The 19,520-nt window shown below is 43.9% G+C and overlaps 1 protein-coding gene across 3 annotated transcripts in view; it reads right to left on the reverse strand.

Moving 5' to 3' along the window:
- Positions 1 to 19,520, reverse strand: part of LOC106740942 (titin-like) — a 104,831-nt gene that overhangs the window by 18,607 nt on the left and 66,704 nt on the right. For all 3 annotated transcript variants that reach the window (XM_014612431.1, XM_014612432.1, XM_014612430.1), the window contains one exon: positions 11,258 to 11,394. In XM_014612431.1, coding sequence (XP_014467917.1) covers positions 11,258 to 11,394 — 137 coding nt within the window. The remainder of the gene's footprint in view (positions 1 to 11,257; positions 11,395 to 19,520) is intronic.

Below are 19,520 nucleotides of genomic sequence, written 5' to 3' on the forward strand. Positions count from 1 at the left end.
CCACCTTCCCTTGCGACGCGTCGATCGTAGGAAGAGCGAATCGTAGAGAGCGCCGGCTGCAATCGGCGTTCCGACAGATCGACGCGGACGACGGCTGGAGGGTGTCCCGACCGCGGGTCATCCTAAGATATCTCCCGCCCCGCTGGTTTCCCGCGGGAGCCGTTTCATGAAATATCTATTTCGAGCGTCAGAATTACACGTCTCCTTGCAGCACGCTTATGTACGTTGGTTTATGCATTAAGAGCTACGTGTGTGTACACCTCTAACGTATGCACACAGATGCGCTCGGAGGTGCATCGTCAGGAGCAACGTCCGGAACGAAGCGGCACCGCTGCCGATAGCCGGCTTCCCGCACGGTCGACTGCGGAAATGCACATACGGACCATTATGTATCACGTGGAACGGTATATACACGCGCGGTTTAATATATGATATATCTATCACGCCGGGAGCGGGAGGGTCGCCACCGGGCGCAACGCGACGCTCGTTTACGGAGGCGCACCGCTAACAAGCAACGTCGCCGGGCGCATTCCCGGCTGATGAGGCAAACGATTGACCCGACTGCCAACGCGACGGTACCATGTTGCAGGTGTAACCGAGGCGGCCCAATCTGCCGCAGCTGTAAGTGCACGGGCCGACCTCGGGCTGGCTCCCTCAAAGGGACAACGAGGTCGCGCTAAACGGCGCGGCTCGATCGATATACTCGAGCGGAATTTCAATTTCGACCGGCGCCGAGTGAGAGAGAAAGAGAGAAAAATAACCCCCGAGGGCTAAGAAAAATCGAAGGAGGGTGGCTTCGTTGCACCACGGCGAATTCGCCAGCGTTGCGAATTCGATCGTGCTTTTTGGTCAATTAAACCGCGAGAGAGTTCTATCTCTCTCTCTCTCTCTCTCTCTTTCTTTCGTTTAAAGTTCACGAAACTTCGGAGACGCGACGACGATAGCGCGAGAGACAGCGAACGAGCGAGATCACGACTCGGTCGGCGTCGTGAATCGCGGGGCGATTTTACGTAATAACGATATCGCGGAAAATTGACGGTGATTCTGCGGTGGTGCTCGTGGAATATCGTGCGGCGGGAGCGAGCACTTCAAAGGCAAAGGACAAAGTGTCGGGTGCACGGTAATAGGATACGTACGATGCATCGGTAAATACAGTGTCTTGTGACGCAATACACTCTGGCCCCCCAGTTACAGACACCGTTGATGCAGTAAGTGGAGGCTAGCTCTTGTGGCTCAATTATATCGGGTATCCGCGTTGTCCCCGGCAACAAAAGCAACACTGTTGGAGCAGTATCGATATATTGTCGTAGAGGGGCGATTAAGTGGGCCATTTCCGAGTGCTCGTTGCCCTGTCTATTGTTTCCGAGAGGCCCATTTGCTACTCCGCGTGTGTCCTCTCGCTAGCCGAGCACGAATGAATCGAAAAAAGAGATTGGGGGGGGGGGGGGGGGGGAACAGCGGATGGTTGAATGAATTTTCCAGTAGACACTCGCCGAACCGGGCCATTCAGGCCATCGTTGTTATTACACACCGCGCTATTATTGCCAGTGAGGGATAAACATTTTGGAATCGTTCGTGCCGTTTGCGCTGTGAAATGTATGACGGCTCTGCGCAATCAACGTTCGGGCGGAAATAGAAAACACGCGCGATTAGTAACGTATAATTTATTCATGGAATTCGTGCTCTTTCATATTATATTCAAGCACAGCACTTTAAACGTCATCTTTCATCGAGCGTTATTTGGCAGCTTTCTCGACTGGCTTTTAACCAGTGAAATAATTACGTCGACCGTTATTGGTTGTAAAATGTCTACTCAAATCGACATTTGAATAAATGAGTGAAGTACCAATGCTGGATTGCGTTTGATCGACAACAGAGATCTTCTGTAATAAATTATTAACTCATAATGTCTGCATTCCGTTACATATCGCAATTCATTTGCACAGGAAAGAAAGCGAGTCTTCGATCATATCCCACAGATGTCGAAATGGCGAAGGATTTCGCCTTTTTTATTAAATGAAACGAATCGCAGCCCATCATGCCATCAATTATGTCATCGTCGTTCTTTTAAGCAGCTTTTTCCCCTTCTCCTCCTCGCAAGGATGGAGCTCGTTCCGAGCGATGGAATCTCGACGAGACTCTCTTTGATAACGTTCACTAAATGAGGGCGTATAAAAAAGTACTTTGAGCTAAACGAATCAAATGAAATTATCTACGGACGACTTTGCCATGCGGTAATACCACTTCGAGCGCGCACCATTCCTACGGTAAAGCTACTTTTTGATATGTAATTACAGATTCTTTGTTTGTCCCAAGGTACGCTAATTTTTCGTTCATGTACATTTGATTTTAATTAGCACTATTCAAATAGATAAAGATAAATGAATGAAAGCTTTGTTGCGAATGTAGGAGATCGCGTCTTTGTGTTAATAAAATTATTAGAGAGAGAGAGAGAAAAAGAGAGAAGGAGGGACAGTTAAACACTAGGTACGGTTACGTAAAATGTGCGCAAAGTGCGCGTACGTAAACTTATATTATTTTATCTGACAAGTTTTATGTTACTTCTCTGACAAATTTCCCACAAAGCGACAAATTGTCATGACGCGTTAACCGGAGGGGTCAGTTACGATAACGGATTAATTTCGTTGTGCTTGAAAATTCATCGGTATTCAGCGAAAACACGGCATCTTCGGGACTGTCACGTTCATTGTCACTAAAACCACGGATAGCGATATTCTCTGAACAGTATCGGAAATGGATAATATTACCAGCGCTGTTGCGTATTATATATACGTATAATTGGGATACGTATAATTGGGGTAACGATCCAGCTGGCATCGGCGAGATCGTCGTAAGGAAACGCGGTTAGAAAATTTGCTTGCACCGTGACTCGCCTGTGGGGCGACTTCGAGGAAGGGAAGTAAAATATATCTCAATATTCCTCGCGCATGAATTTATACGGACAAAGAGCGCCTCTTTTCTCCGTTGTTATGATCCAACGGATACTTTACGGATGCGCATTAGCGGATGTGCATGCGAATGCTGTCCATAGTATCGGATTTCTTTATCTCGCGGTGGAGAGTATATCGACAGACAGTCACAGTGATATAAAAGAGCGTGATATAAAAGAGTGATATAAAAGTGACCGGAGAACCGTGTTGTATGCATCGCGCGTAGACATGCATCTCGATTGAAAATGCAACGATCGCGTGTGACTCTTATACTTCACACGACAAAGTTTATAACACATAAATTTTCGTTTGTGTGTGTGTGTGTGTATCCGTGAATTATAATTATTCCAGTCATATAATTAGATTTTCAGTGCAGGAAGCTTAGTAAAAATACTATGTAATGAGATAAGTTAGAAAAACGAGAAGAGTAAAGGTTTTTTCCTCTCAGGGAGATTATCTCCTATAACGATTACAAGACTACAAATTAGTTTAATCGCTTTAAGTAAAACAGTCACGTATAAGCGGATCAGTCGGGCGGATAATAAAGTCACGGTGTAACTTTGTTATACGCGCCTGTGATCTGCTGAGGATAGCTCGGTATCAACTCGTGATAAAGCCGACCTCGTCTATAATCCTTGTTCACAAATTTATGAACGGTGGATTGACAAGCGTAAAGCGTGACTTGCCGAGGAGCGCTTGCAGAGACTCGGAACAAAAGGGATCCTCTCAGCTTTGTCACGTTGGTCGCTGATACGTATCACTCTTCTATGCCTCGGAATTCGTCTGTAATTGCTCTGTCAATCGACGGACAATGGAGCCGGACATCGGTAAAAAGTAGTCATAAATCTAAAGCCATTGTTGCACGACACGTGCGCGTCATACAGAAAAGTCCCACGTTCTACAATAGTATACTAGAACGACACTTTTTGACGATTATGAGTTGAACCTGAAAAATTCGAGCGAATAAATTTTACGAAGATAAAATAAAAACGCGTCTCTCCTCGATGTCGAGTCACTCACGGAAGATGACGCCTTAAAAATAAAAATACCGTTCTTTTCCAAAATTGTCCGTCGAAGAGATACTCATCGAGATACAACTACACAATTCTAGTTATTCTGGATATTTCTACTATAATATTTCAGTTTCTATACTCATGAAATAGTTACTGTTTGACCATATTTTTATAGTTGGGGTCCTGATGTTTTTTTCAGAGCATACGTATATAGTAAGGTATATCTTTTCTGCGACTTGTGCTCATACGTACATCAAAGGAGAACAAATCGATCTGACGCATTGTACCTTCCGGTTTATCCCTTTCTAGATAGTATGCGAGCTCCTTCTCCGCATACTCGAGCTTACGTACGTACGGTCGCTGCATTCTACTCGTGCATTCCAAACATGATTTCCGATAGACGTTCTGCATAGATGGGTGATCCCCCTTTGAAGGGATAACGTAGAGGACTGATTGTTACGGCCAATGAAATAATGCGGGAACATTGTCGTCATTACGGAATTATGCGGTAATAACTATCGCTTTGTACCTCTTACGTCCGTCTTCCTCTTGGTTTCAAACTGTTTCTCTTCTCTCTGAAGTAATTATCTACTCTTTGAAATAGCCATCTTTTTGAATAGTCACAATTTCCTCACATTTTACATTTTCTCTTAAAATGTAGAAAATTCTCAAATTCTCAAATTTCCAACATTTTAAAATAGTCATCTACCAATTTTCTCAATTTTTTTTTTTAAGAGAGGGAACTGGGAAAATATATTTCGTTTTATGATTGTTCGATAAAACTCACCATACGATGTGTGGTTCGGTTTTTTGAGTAATAATCGCTCAAAGGATCGAAAATGAAATTAGATCAGGCACAAATTATCATATATCGCGCGTGGAGAAGTCGCGATATTGACTTTAGTAGATGACATCGTACGTCGAATTCCTATTCTTAGGCAGTCTTTTCACACCCGGGCGCTCTTCCAGCCATGTCACAGGAAGAAAAACGGAAACGTGTTGCTGTGCATCGCGTCGCGTCGCCGGGCACCCCGCTGCGAGAAGGCAGTTTCGAGCACTTTTTCCCCTCGAGCTTCCGCGCAGCGCGTTATCATGTTCGCTTCGGTGCAACGCAGCGGAATTACATGCAGCGGCGAGGGTTAATCGTCCGTTTCTGAGCCGCGGGGAGCGAAATCGCACTTAATTACCGCGCCTCAACTAACGGAGAGTCTTCGGGCTAAGCAAGCTGCATGCAGTATCCGCCGTACGGGTTTCCAATTAAAAGTTGCTTGTTTTCCCGGTTGCGGGCTCTTTCGCCAAGTTTTGACATGACCTCTCCTCGTAGGCCGGCTCGCTGCGCAATTACCTTCGCCAGACACTCGGGAGGAATTGGGTCGAGCAAACGTTTAATTTCTCGCCCCGTCCTGACGTGACCAACTGTCATCGCGATACAAAGCGGCACAAAGAGAACACTGTGACCCCGTGCGCCGTTACACACCCGTATCCTCTCGATGTGGAAGTCTGGGGTCTAAAGGGACTCGTGCAAATCGATCGTATTACTGAGTGAGTTTCACTCTTGAAACGTCATGGCGAAATTATATCATTATCAGATGAAAGGCGGTATAAATAGTACAAAGCCGGTTGAACTATACCCTCCTCGCGTATATTAATGAATATTTTACGTGGAGAGGTCTATAAGAAAATGACGCTCCACGTACTTCTCACTGCTCTTCTTCCTTCCTTCCTTACTTCCTTCTCTCTCTCTCTCTCTCTCCGCCTTTCCCCGTCCTGACCATAATTTTATTAATGATTTAGGATTAACACTCGGCGAGAATCCACCCAGCACCAATTCGAGTTTAAACGTCCACCGACGAAGCGCCCACTTGTTCCGGCCCTGGCCAACCGGTGACTTTGTGGTGGGCGCACCGAAATCGTGGCCGCTTACGCCGGCATACTAGAGGACGCCGAGGGAGTCCTTCCGGTCACTTCAACTTTTGATGGCGGCATGCAATTGTCCAGGGCACTATTCCTTCCTCGCTAACTCACCGTTTCTACGTTTCTCCTATCCCCTATCCTAGCGCACCTCTCCTTCTTCCATCCTCTCTCTCTCTCTCTCTCTCTCATTCTTGCTCTCGCTCTCTCTTTGACTCCGCGGCGGTGTAATTAACTGCTGTCAGTGGCACGTGTGCTCCAAACGAGGCTGGCGAGCAGGATGAGGCGGTCTGAGGAGGCGGCGGCGCGGCGCGGCGAGGTTGTCGGCGTTGAGCGAGTGCGGGGGCGGACGAGTAGGGAAGAGAGAGGCGACGACGAGAGCGCGGAGGGCGCGAAGGGGAGGAAAATTTCGAGTCCCACCACTTCTCACGCCTTTGCCTCCCCCGACCGCTGGAGGTCCCTCTCTCACCCCGTCGTGATCACATTCTCGCTTAGGCAGCCAGCCCGACGTCGGGCTCACACCCTTATCTACCCACTTACCCCACTTTCCTATCCCGGGCGTGAGATTGATCCTCGCTCTTTGTTCACGTGCTCGTCCGACTAACGAAACTTCGGAAACTTTCGAAAGCCGAAAAAGTCGAAGTGCGAGATTAGGTGCAGCGGGACCAGCATCAAGATAATATTGATTGTAGCGTTCGGCGCGCTCTTGGAATAGTTTTCCCACCACAGATTCGTCGGAATTGTTTACCGGCTGTACATTGGGGAATGAAAATCAATCGTTTAATTCCACAATATATTTCCAGCGTTATTTCTGGATGTAGTTTTATTATGTATGTATTTATTTCAGCTTGACGATCAGATGGCCGCATTTAACGCTAAAATACGAACCAGTGAAACACGCTGCATAATAAGGTATCGGAATAAAAGGAGGAAATCCTGGGTAATCCAATCCGGCTCTTAAATGGATCTCAATAAAGAATAACGGAACGACGATCGTTTCGCGAAGGTATTTGTAAAGAAAGAAAATCCCTCAGAGCTATATTGAACCCGACATATTTATTTATTTTGTTTCCTCTTGATCTCATTGGCTTGTTATTCGCGTGGGACATTAAGGCCCGTATCAACAGTCGTTTCTTGAAACTTGCCTCAGGTAAGATCATCAGATATGAATTTAGAGTTAGACGTGAGTTCTTCGGCTAAATCGCCCTTACAAATGTAATGTCGCATAGGATTAATAAAAAGCCGAAATCTGATTCTAAATTCCGATCTGAATATCTGATGTGGAACAAGTTTCAAATAACGAGTAAGCTTAAAGATTGCAGAAAGACATGTCATTCAAAACCATTTTGTCCTATTTCAGATATCTCAATCTTACAATCAGCCTTTCACGCATCGTCTCTCTTTTTTTAAGCAAAGAATATAGATAACGGACAATGTAAAAAGATATCGGATAAATGAAGCAACGATTTTAGCATGGCTGTGAATTGAAACGTCGACAAATTGCTACAAATCACGTTTAACTCGATTTAGAACGGCACGTCGCGGATACAACGTTCGCATTAGAAGGGAGTTCCAGTTTCCTGTACGTGTGTGCTAATAGTAGGTGATGGGATCGAAGCTTAACCAGTAATTATATCAGAGAGTGTCGTCGCCGAGTGCAAAGCTGCTTCCATGTCCATGTGCAATTTATTCGACGTTCTCATGCTTAATTGGATCATTTCGGGCTTAGCAGTTCGACGAACAACACAGTGATATCCGACGAACAACAGCAGTGATATCCGACTCGGAAACGTTCTATGTGATATAAATGATATATATCGAGACGTTTGTGATTGTAGTTCACGTCAAGATTAGCGGCAATGCATTATAAGCCGGTTCAGCTGCAAGAATATTTTACTTGGCGCACGTATTTTCCATCTGTTGTTGCGACTCATTCAGAAAATATAGCGCAATTAAATGAAATTCTACTAATTTTACACACTACGTGTTGTCTTCTTGTATTCGGTATACGAGCCGAGGTATTCGAATTTAGAACAATACAATTTTCTTTTGAGATATCGAATTAATAATATTATTCCTGTGCTTCTCATTAAAACAGCCGGTATTAGATATTTCGCCGTTTTTAATTATTTAATGCCTACCAATGTCCCCAGATGTTTTCGAGGAAAATTTGTTCTATTCTTGAAATTTTATTATGATTGCAAAATAAAGGACTTTTTCTTCACATTGATCTAAACTACAAGTATATAACGGATATCTCGCATAGCGACAGATATCCTGTATATAAAAGGCACGTTGAAACGATCTATAGAAAATGCCGGGCATTATTCCATATAAATGACGGAGGGATGGTGCGATTTTCAGTCCTCCGTTTTTTACCTTAAAGACTCTCGGAGTAAAGATTATTGGAATTCTTAGCGCGTTGAGTACGGCACGCGTGGGCATAATTTGCCGACCACGATTGAACGCGAGTCTTGTCACAACAGCGAATAGGAGAGCGTACTCAATCGGACGTGTCCCACCTGAATGGTAATCGTCAACTACAGGTCAAAGGTAACCCGCGATACTCTCCGGTTTGAAGGACAAAGGAAATGCAATTCTCTCATGCAATTTCCCCGCGCCGGCGCCGAATGAAGTGCCGGAATTTGGCACTTCAAAGACCACGCCAGTGGTATTGTCGTCCCAGCGGTATCTACTTTTCATTCCGTCCTTGTTACCTTTTTCCGTCGTGCCCTATCGATCGCGCGGCTGTTATATAGCTCGGCTCTCTATGCGCGAAACACACAACAAGATTAGCAAATACGCATCGTCGAGAATCACTTCAGAAGGAGGGAGAAAGAGAGAGGTTAAATATTTTTAATTCTGATAATGTGCGATGATATTAACGACATGTGTATTTGCGCACGGATAAACGGATAATAGAAATAATTCCGCACGATTAGAGGGCGGACGCATGAGCGATTTAATCAAATCGGCAGATAATCGAGCTTCATTTCTTGACAATTTAACACGTTTTAATCGAGAGTTATTATTCCGTTCCGCGCGACTGCCGGCGAATTTCGATACGTGGCGATCTCATTATTTTGTTTCGATGTGTGTATGATATCGGTCCTTTTCAGCCAAAATTGATTACCGCAGCAATCTATCCTTGTCCGGCAGATGGACGGCGGGTTACAGATTGCACGCGTGCTCTCTTCAATCATTTGCCGCCCCCTCCCTCCTCCGTCTCCGGGTAAACGATCGGCCGGATTTTAACTTTCGAACAAATTCCGATCGCATTAATTGCCCCGCGTTATTTCGCCGGAACAATGTTGCGGGTGCGTAATGCTCATCCACGGGCAAAAGACGAGCGAATTAATATCGATTTTTTTTTTCTCAACCACGGCAATTTGATGTCCTCTGACAAACGGGTAACCGCGTCGGATCGACGTAGCTGTTGAGTTTACCGTGCGGGGTTTACAGTCCTCTAATTGTGATTGAGCGGCAATGGTCGCGTTGACAATTACACACGGCGACATTTCTGTTGACGCGATGACGATTATCATTAAATTCGGCGCGCTCTAATTGTCCGCGGTCGCGAATGCTGGAAGGAAAGATCGGATTTTAATGGGTCGCCTCGCCAGTCGATCCGGCTGATGGATTCGAAGTGATGCGATGCGTTTCCATTGAGGGACACATCCCCGTTGAAAATTTCCACGTGAATTCTCGCGGAAACCCATGTGAATCCATATAGGATAATAAAAATCCATACGGGAGCCCATGGCTTGTGAAAATTCGTATAGGAATCCACATGGATTCTTATTTAGAACCTGGGTTTCTCGCGTCCAGGGACAACCATGGGATTCCATATGGTTTTTTATACGGATTGCCATCTAATTTTTTGAACAGGGTATTTCCAGTTGCTTTGACTGCGATTTCCATTCATTTCGCCTCCGTCGTGATCATCCCTCAGTAATTATCTCGCGATTTTCATTCCAACTCGCTGTTCGTACTCGTTTTCGCATAAAGCAGTCAAAATTCCTCGTGGAATAATAATCGTGGGAAGCCGACACGCTCTCTCTCTCTCTCTCTCTCGCTTGCTGTATTACAAGCTATCCACAAACAATGTGCTATTTTAAGCCGTAAGTCTCATACGGAGTCCCGAACGGAATCGTAAGATACATCATACCGTGGACATACCCGAGTATGTGTTACAACGGTGCGCGTAACGAAGATATGGCATTCGTACGTACGCTTCTCTAGACCTCCTTTCATTTTACTTTTTAATTCCCAGTCTTTCACAAATGAATGAACGAGATGATCGAAAATTCAAGATTCTGAAATAAAGTATCGGATGATTAATACCATGAATAAATAAATGTGCAGAAAGCTCCGTTGGGTCCTCTATTCGATCGATGAATTACTTGTCACATTTTCATTCATGCACAGAAAACAAGAAGTATAATAGTTCCCTCAGCTCAAAAAAATGGATCTAACGAAATTTCAGTTGCAAATTATCTCCGTAGCGATAAGTGAGCGCGAGAAACCGAGCGCGAGACGCCGGCAATTGCACGTGAGAATCTATAATTGAATATTTCGTAACTCGGCGGGAATGCGGGGAATTGCGAAGTATTTTGCGAGACCGAGATTTCAATGTTCTCTTCGAAAACAACTCTTGTGTTGCAAGGCACGACGGTGGGATGCTTATTTACCAGTGACTTGACGGTTAACACGGCGTATGCACTGAGAAAAATGCCCGATCATATCTGATCGGATAATCCAATTAAAAAATAACAAACGAATATATATATATATATATATCTGATCAAGTCGTGTCTTTACGGAATGAAAATTATAACGGACATATGAAAGGCGACTAATTTCCATCGGTAACTTCGCCGAATATTTCATCGGACAAAGGTGTCCGTTACTTGATCGGACGACAAAAATAACAATCGGATACATCATTTAATCGGTTTATCCGGAAATTTTTCTCAGTGTATATCACAGGAAAACAAAGAATTAATAACTAATAGTCGCTTCATAAATGCAAATTGTTCCCGGCAAGGATCGTCGGACAACTGACTGAGCCGCTGGCGGTTTTACTCTTTCGCCGCGGGCGCAGCAGTAACGAGCATATCTACTTACAGGCTCATGCTACGTGTTTCACGAGGTACAACGTGGTCAGGCGTATTATGACAACGGTGCGTGCGTAACGCGTAGTTTTGTGTGCGAACGATACTGCGATACACGGGCCGAAATTTCGGTCCGTGTATATATCGGCCGCGTATAATGCATGCGCACGTACTGCATCAGATGGCCGCTACATACGCGCGCTCTTCGACAACGCGTGCGCCCATATTAAACGCACATATTTGCGCGTCAATGTATATGTGTACTTACTATTCCAGGACCGTTGAATCGGCAGGGCAGCAGCGCGTTGCCGCCGGTCTGCGCTAAAACATCCTTGACGGATTTAGGCCTGGGGTAAGAGCCAACGTCGCTCTGCTTCGTCGGTCCGCCTCGGTCGATCGCGCAGTCTGTGGAAATTTCGAATCATTGAAAACGTCTGCGTCCTCCACGATCTATTTATTTCGAGTAGACCTTTTTCAAGACGTGCGCTATCTTTAAGACAGTTAAAAATTGCGTATTAATGCACGAAAGTGAATCCACTCGACATTGAGCGTCGTTAATATTTCGCCGTCTCTCGGAGACTCGATGTTACTTAAATTAGACCAGATGGACCGATCCAATTTTTAATCGAATATCGTTCGTTAAATCTCCGACGATCTCTTTACTTTCTTGTTCTATATTTGTAAGCTATAAATGACGGTTAAATCGCTTCTAGTTTTAACGAGACGGTTAAAGATTGGATATGGCCGATTGGGCATTCGTTAACAAGAATATGGTAGGGACTTGCGCAGAGCTTGCAGATGAAATTAGATTTTCAACTGGCGAGTATGTATACGGGTCCAATTATTTGAGGGGATTTGTGGATGTATATTTCTTTCTGGCTAAACTATAGTACAAAATGGAGCGGACGTATGTGTGTGTGTGTGTGTGTGTGTGTGTGTGTGTGTGTGTGTGTGTGTGTGTGTATATAATTGTGATCGCGAATAATTACAGATATTTATAAAACCTGTAGTATATTAACGCATATAAAAAAATCGACGCTTTTATATTATTTCTTTTAACTGAATTAAGTGCGAAAATTAATTTTAGATTTCAATAACGCCTGCATCATACGGCAAATATTTTTCCTACGCTGGGCGCGCTTACATCGAATTTAACGCGAAATGGTTATTGCGCAAAAGGATTATTAATATAATTATCACATTTAACAACGCATACACAAATAATAACGGCTTATTTTAAAAAACGACCGTAATATTCGACACTTTTCCGTGTTGTTTGTTATTCGTTGAAATATTATTTGATGTCAAATATAATCAGAGAACATAAACCCTGAAATACAGTATTAACATACAAGAAATAAATATAATTTTACGTTTCACTCAAATGTCATCGTCGACGCGAGAAAAAGTATTGCGTGTTTATCGCGCACTTTTTCTCAGCTGTAATTGCACGGAGATTTTTCCGTCACAATATGCTACTTATTTTTTAATGAAATTATATAATATAATGTATTAATGTATTTCAAAGTTTTTCCAATATTTTTAATCTCCGATGTATATTTTGAATGTCCAGTACCGTGCAGTTAATTCCTCTCTAAAAGAGGCATAAAAAGTTCGAAATTATCGAAATCATACATTTGTTCGTTTTAGCAGAACTAGGTTACATTTTTTGCACTGAAAATGAAATAGGTATTTAAACCAGCGATAAAGGTAAAAGGAACGAAGTTCTTGGAATTCCCGTGCAACATTAGTAGTTCAATTAAAACCAACAGGCCTATTGTTGATTGGCCGTCGCGCTGTCGTGTCGCGGCTTGCCAAATCATTGCGTGAAGTCTGACAATTCATCATCAACAGTTTACGGGTTAAAGAAGACCAAAAATTAAAATATTAAACAAGACAAAGAAGAGGTCGAAGAAGACAAAGAAATAGATCGATATTAGTCTGATAGATAATACTAATCAGATACCTATATAATTACACGGACTGAGATTATTCTTGGTATAATATAATAATTAATTAAATAGCGTACGCGTAGCGCGCGTCTATAACGTTCTAGCATCATGAAATTTCAGCGGGTTATACCCTGAGGCAACACGATTTTATTTCCGGTGGAACGTTATCCCTCTTGTCTCAATGAGAATCTCAATTAAGCTGAGTTATCGAGATACTTAGCATTAAGGGGATGCCATACTTGAAAATTTTATCGACAGAATACTGATTCTTTTCTGCAAAGATTCAGTAAGATTGTTCAGAATAAAAATCAATAAGATTTACATCTTATTGATTGCACAAAATTACAAATGCTTCTACGCAGCGAAAGTACGTGTGGAAATAAATTGGGGGATGTGGTTGAAGTTTGGAACGATTTTCAAGCGAAAATTAAAAAAATACTTCAAAACTGAAATCTCGACCTGTTAAATAGAATAAACATTTACCTAAAACAAAAATTTTGCTTATTGTACGTATCGATTGTTTATTTGCTCCAATGAGGAAAATTTCGAAGAACATTTCTATATCCTTATAATTATACACAAAAGCCTGAAGAGATACGAAAATTTTACAGAAAATATTTTATATATCCTCGTTAGATTCTCTGTTAGATACGATAAAATAAAGTAGCGCACCTTCATCTTATTTACATTTATATCGCACTAACATTTACGTAAGACCTATATGTATAAGTAATGCAAACGTGATCGTATCAATGTTTTATGCAACGTAACTTTTCGAAGAATTCCTCAATTCTTCATTGCCTCTACGTTTATTTATAGATGCTTATCAAGTTCGTCAACGGCTGTAGCATCCCCTTAACACGTTCATTGCCAAGCTGAAAATTGGAATTTCGTGTGGTGGCCAAATTTTTTTTAATTTTTTTACTTAGTTTTTATTGTGCTCAAAATAAGTTAATATATTATTTATATGCTTTTATGATTATGTACATAGGATTTATGTACTCTAAATATCTATTTCGCGATAACGCGTGATCGGCCGTTTGGTGAGAACTCGCATCACGCGATATCGCGTGATTGGCAATGAACGTGTTAAAAGATGCTCGTGGTCAACATTGGATTAACATCTTGCCCGTCTAAGCAGGCGCGATCTCATTTCGCTTTGCCGACGGCGAGCATTGTCGCTGGCATTGTCACACGTGCGTTTACGTCGCGTTACTGCAAGAAGTCATCTAAGCAGTCAGTAGTGCACGTGTTTGGACTAAAGCGTAGAGGTTCCGGCTTTCCCTCTGGCGTCTACACCCACATTCAATATAGACCGAGGGATATTGGAGATCTGGTTACCGTACGTGTGTATGATTAGTTCAGATTAGATCTGACCGAGTCGGCAGTGACCACCTCTCGCGTATCACATGTACTGCCGGCAGCGGTGCGCTCCGCATTCACGTCCGCGCGTCTATTTCAAATAATGAGTAAAGAGATGAAGAGGGAAATTATGTCAGGTGATGTTTGCGGCAATCTCGGCGTTGGAATCGTGAAATGGGGTACTGAAACGACGGGCGAGCGGTTATCTCCGCATTGGCGCGGTATCGCGGCTGCCGCTATTGATCGGGTATTTATAACGGGCAATATCTCGTCGTTATTATGAGAATAATATCGCGGAATTATAGGCATAAAGTACCCATCGGCCAACTCGCGGTTATTGGCCCAGGGAGGTCTTAACGACAAAGGGATCCATTGAAGCAACTCTCGGAGATATCGGAGAAATATTCCTCAGCATTGATCACAAATGGCAAATGTAGCGTCGCAATGGAATTAAAATGTCCATGAAGCAAATGATCGTCTATTTTTCATTACGTCTTTGCGAAAATTATCGCTTACGGGGCAACTGTCGATCGTTACGACACGAAATGACATGGTAATATTGCTTTCGCTGACGGTTATAATTGCAGAGAAATAGAACGAAGGATAGAAAGAGTCAAATGGAATTGCGTTTCATAAAACGCTTTATGAAACATTTATATCTATTAATCGATCGTGCATGTTGGGTAATGATTTTCCTAGTAGTATTGATTCCTTTAATATATCGCAGAATATGCTTAGAAACAAACTGACTGGCATGCTTGTTAAATCGTAAATGTTTTATATCTCTGGTTTAGATTATATCGTCTCTATAAATTAAGTATATCGTTTACATTTTATACCGTGAAAAAAGAAATAATTATACTTATCTATTTATTTAATAAAATAATAATAATGAGACATGATTCACCGCGTACGTTAATCCGGAGGATTATCCAGTGCATACGTCATTGCACGCTGAACAATATATCCTCCCACAATAATTGAACAATATTGTTACAACCATGATTTGGCTTTTAAAGATTCTTCCTATTTATCTATGGTTAAATCACCAAGTCAATGTAAGGTCGATATAAGGATATAATAGTGATATATTTTTCTCAAAGAACTAGCATTCGGACGAAGCGTTGATTAATTCCTCATCAACACCCCGTCCTTGAGGCCTTGCTGAGATAATCTGTTGCTTCTCCATCGATATTTATCTTGCTCGCTCTCTCAACGGAAGCCAGGTCCGACCGTTACTTTCTCCTGTTTACTCGCGTTGACTGTAATACACGACCGTGAAAGTGCGAACGGTCAAACCGGCACGAGAATGAATTGGAGGAGGTTCAAGGTGAGAAGGTAGGTAGCTAGGTAGGTAGATAGATAGCTAGGTCGGTGCAGGTAGATATGCAGCGGGCTAGCTGCCGCAAGTTCGTCCTCACGCTTTGGTATTGCCAAAGTTTACTTCACTCGGAGGAACTTTTCCCCCGGGAATTGATTCACCTCCGTCTTCCGGCGCTCGCTATTTTGCGCTTTTCCGCGATCGTGTTCGGTCTGCGTGCACGCGTGTGTACATGTGTGTACGTCTCGATTTTCACCGTGCAACGCTTTCCAAGGACAACAATGCCGTGTGTTCTTCCGTGTTGTCCCGTAGGTCATGCAGTTATCCACGCTGGGATACCGTGGTAGTTACTGTCGCGTAACGTATGTGTAACGACTTCGCGGGAACCACCGTCGTAAACCGAAACGCGTCGGGTCGAGAATATTATACGCCGTCGACGCGGCTCGCTCGGTGACGTTCGGCGCGCGAATGGCTCCGCAGGATCGAGAAATTCGCCGAGTCGAGTCTCGGGGCGCTAGATGGAATTTTTATGATCGAATGTGTTGAAAATATCATCACGTCGTGGGAAGCGGCCAGTTCCTGCGGAAGTTGTTGGCTCATTCCGAATGTATTGGACAATGCTTACGGCTATGCGCGCAATCTATGTATTGCAGTGTGATCAAATATTTCGAAACTTCATCGGTCATAAAACAGCATCCGGAAGGGCTCGACATAACGAAAGCGGCTTGAGTGAAAAAGAGACGAACGACGGGATCATCAATTGCGTTATTTGCATGATCGAATTTGAAGAGCGACGGAGAGAAGTGGCGATAGTTTTATAAAATATTCTGTATTATTGAATAACACTTAAAACCTCGGTGTGTTGTCGCTAAAGTTGGACCCGTCGAGCATTTTAATTTTAATTCCTGAGTTTCTCCCTTGAAAGAATGTAATTATTTGCAAGGATTATTATTTCATGTCTCCGTTATTCTTTCTAAGAGATTTCCCAGAGAACGAGGGGAAGATTGACTATTTCGTTTTATTTTTTAAATTTCAAGATAAAACATATTAATGTATTAATTTAATTGATAGCACGACTCAACGCATATCGAGAGAATTGGTGAGTATGTCGGAAAATAGAAATCTGTGTTCTGACAGTATTCTCTGCAATATTTTTATTAAAAATATAAACCGACGTTGTATTTTTTAGTCTTCTCTTGTAAAACATAACGTATAACAAATATACATAGAACAACGTTTTTGCAGAGCTGTTTCGCCGAAGTGCACGATAGACGCGAAACAGCGAGTGTTACCGGAAATTGCCGTGTTGGGTTACGCCGCGCGTGCAGAAAGCATGAAGCACTTTCAGATTTACACGTCGTATTACGTCACCGTTGCTTATGCATATGCAGAAATGATAATTTGACAAACTCGAAGTATTTCCTATCCTCTCCTACTAAATTACATACAGCTTTCTCCGTACATGGACATAATCGAAATTTCTCTTGTCGATCGCGCATATACCCGATGTAAACCGCGTTATAGACGTTACGCGCATCTCGCGAGAATATTGTAGCGGGAAAATCCGCTCTCGCCGCGATGATGTAACCACCAGCCGAGGAAACTCCGACATTTCGCGAAGATTTATCTTCATATCGCGAGCTGCGCTATTTGCAATCGCGGCGTTTCCCCGTCGCGTTAGCGAAGATTATCGTCACGCGATCGTGGTAACGTCTTTGGATCCGGGCTTGGGTCTCGGTGAGTGCAGATGCGTTTTATGGTTCGCACATGTATCAAGTTGATGGGATTGCGCCGTGATATAGCGCGACAGATTATTACATGGATTCTGATGTCACAGCTGTTACCCTTGGCTGCCTGTCAACAGGTCTGTATGATTTGACTCTGTGTGCGGTCAACATCGCTGGCGATGCATCTCCATACAGACGAGAAGAACGGTCTCTGTTTTTATCGCGTAATCAAAACTGACCGGCGATTAAATTATTATCAAGACAAATGGAACGGGTCGGTCGGAGGAGTACTCTTCTTTTACGCTTGCTCGACGCGCTAGAAAAGCGCCTATCAATCGATCCTCCATTCATTCGTATCGTCTGTCCCGCGATGTTTACATAAATATAACGTCAGACAAAAACCGTGCTTGGGATTGAGATTCTCCCGGGGGTTTTAAGAGACTGCAGAGGGGAAGCCAAGGAGCTCGTCAACCAAGACGCGGCGGCATCATGCGCGGAAATAGGGGTGATGTCACGGGTTGGACGGTGGGGTGGTGGCGACTCTCTCCTTCGGGCTCGCACATGCACGGCGAATCTTAAATTCCAAGCCTGCCGCAACGATCCCCCGCTTCCCATCTCGGCGCATAGCCGAGTGAATAACTAGCGTAATTGCCGGCGACCCGGTTGCAACCGACGCCGGGGCTTGCATTTCGAGTACAACAGGAGGCGCGGGCGGAGGGGTTACATCGCGCGTCAAGATCCGCCCGCGATTTCGTATCGGGGGATTAATCATCCGGCCGCGCTTTAATTACGATCGTTTTCGAGCGCCGCCGACGTCGCCGTCGCCGCGCTCGGACGGCACGTCCGCGAATAATTGCGCGCCGAGTTATTTGCGTACCGCCGCTTTCCGGGCATGTCCGGCACACACGTAACAACCGCGCGCGGACAAAACAGTTGGGGAACTTTTGATTACGAATAAATCGTCCTCTTACGGACGCGTCCCCGTTTGCGCGCCGCGGTGCTTGCGAGCGAGCGAGCGCGCGACTTCCGCCCGCGACGTCTTCTTTACGTTCTCCGCGGACTTTGTTCGCGTGAGAACATTTTCCCACCGCACCTTTCTAAGCTCGTTACGCGTCGTCCTAACGGCAGAATCCGAGCAGATACGTTCTCGTGGGGCGCGAGCAACTGGGGCCTCCCAACGCGAGTTTCACGGATCGTGGAAATCTGCCGAGTTTTCCCGGACGATACGAAAGACAGGCGGAATCGGCTCACAATGCTGTGTGTATACCTCACACAATACTGCGTTTCGCAGCCGACTCTCATTATGCTTGGACGGTATCGCTTCGAAAGTTCTCTACGCTGAAGAAAGCGCCACCGTTCAAGTGATATTTATCTGATACGAATATTTATATCTACCTTATCCAAGTAAAATGACTCCAATATTCTAATACGCTTTGGTAAATAGCCGAGTCGAAATTTTTGTCCTTTCATAAGTAGACAATTGATGGTACGTGTCGAAATGAAGAAATTAAGCCGCAATTGAACTCGCGTTTTCCGATGGGGATCATCCCGATTGCCGGTTGTATCGCGAAGCATTCCGCATACGCAGCTGCGTATGTGTACGCGTCAGTATTAATACATCTGTGCGCTGCAGCTGTCGTCGTGACTATCGCTCCATTGATCAACTTCAGCGGCTAAAGTTGCCAACTACTCACGATAGAATGGACACGATCGATACCAAAAGGGCTTTGACCAACCATCGCACAAAGGTCCCGTCGTCGTGCGCTCGGCAGAAACGCCAGTTCACCTTAGAGGTCTATTTGGACGGAGCAAATTTTTCATGCTGCATCGTCTTAAAATCGTCTCGAAATCGCGACTTATTTTACGTTGCTGCTCCAGCCTCGATATTTCACATTCGGTCGGCTCGTATAGTGTTTATTTGAGGAAACTAAAGCGAGCTCTACTTCCCCTCCTCTCTCCGCGAAAATAAAAGAGAAAAATAAAAGTACGAAATCCATCAACGTAATTGTGGAGAGTTTAAATATGTATTCCCCCTAGTATAACCATAGCATATCCGAAAATCGTTGAAAGGTATTTCAACGGCGGGTAATATAATAAAATATAAAATATTAATATATCGTGTTGTGCGTGTATGTGTGTACGCAGATATTTAAACGGGAGGCGGACGTA

The sequence above is a fragment of the Dinoponera quadriceps genome, unplaced genomic scaffold (assembly GCF_001313825.1).
Source record: "Dinoponera quadriceps isolate SergipeBrazil2010 unplaced genomic scaffold, ASM131382v1 scaffold397, whole genome shotgun sequence".
Taxonomy (NCBI): domain Eukaryota; kingdom Metazoa; phylum Arthropoda; class Insecta; order Hymenoptera; family Formicidae; genus Dinoponera; species Dinoponera quadriceps.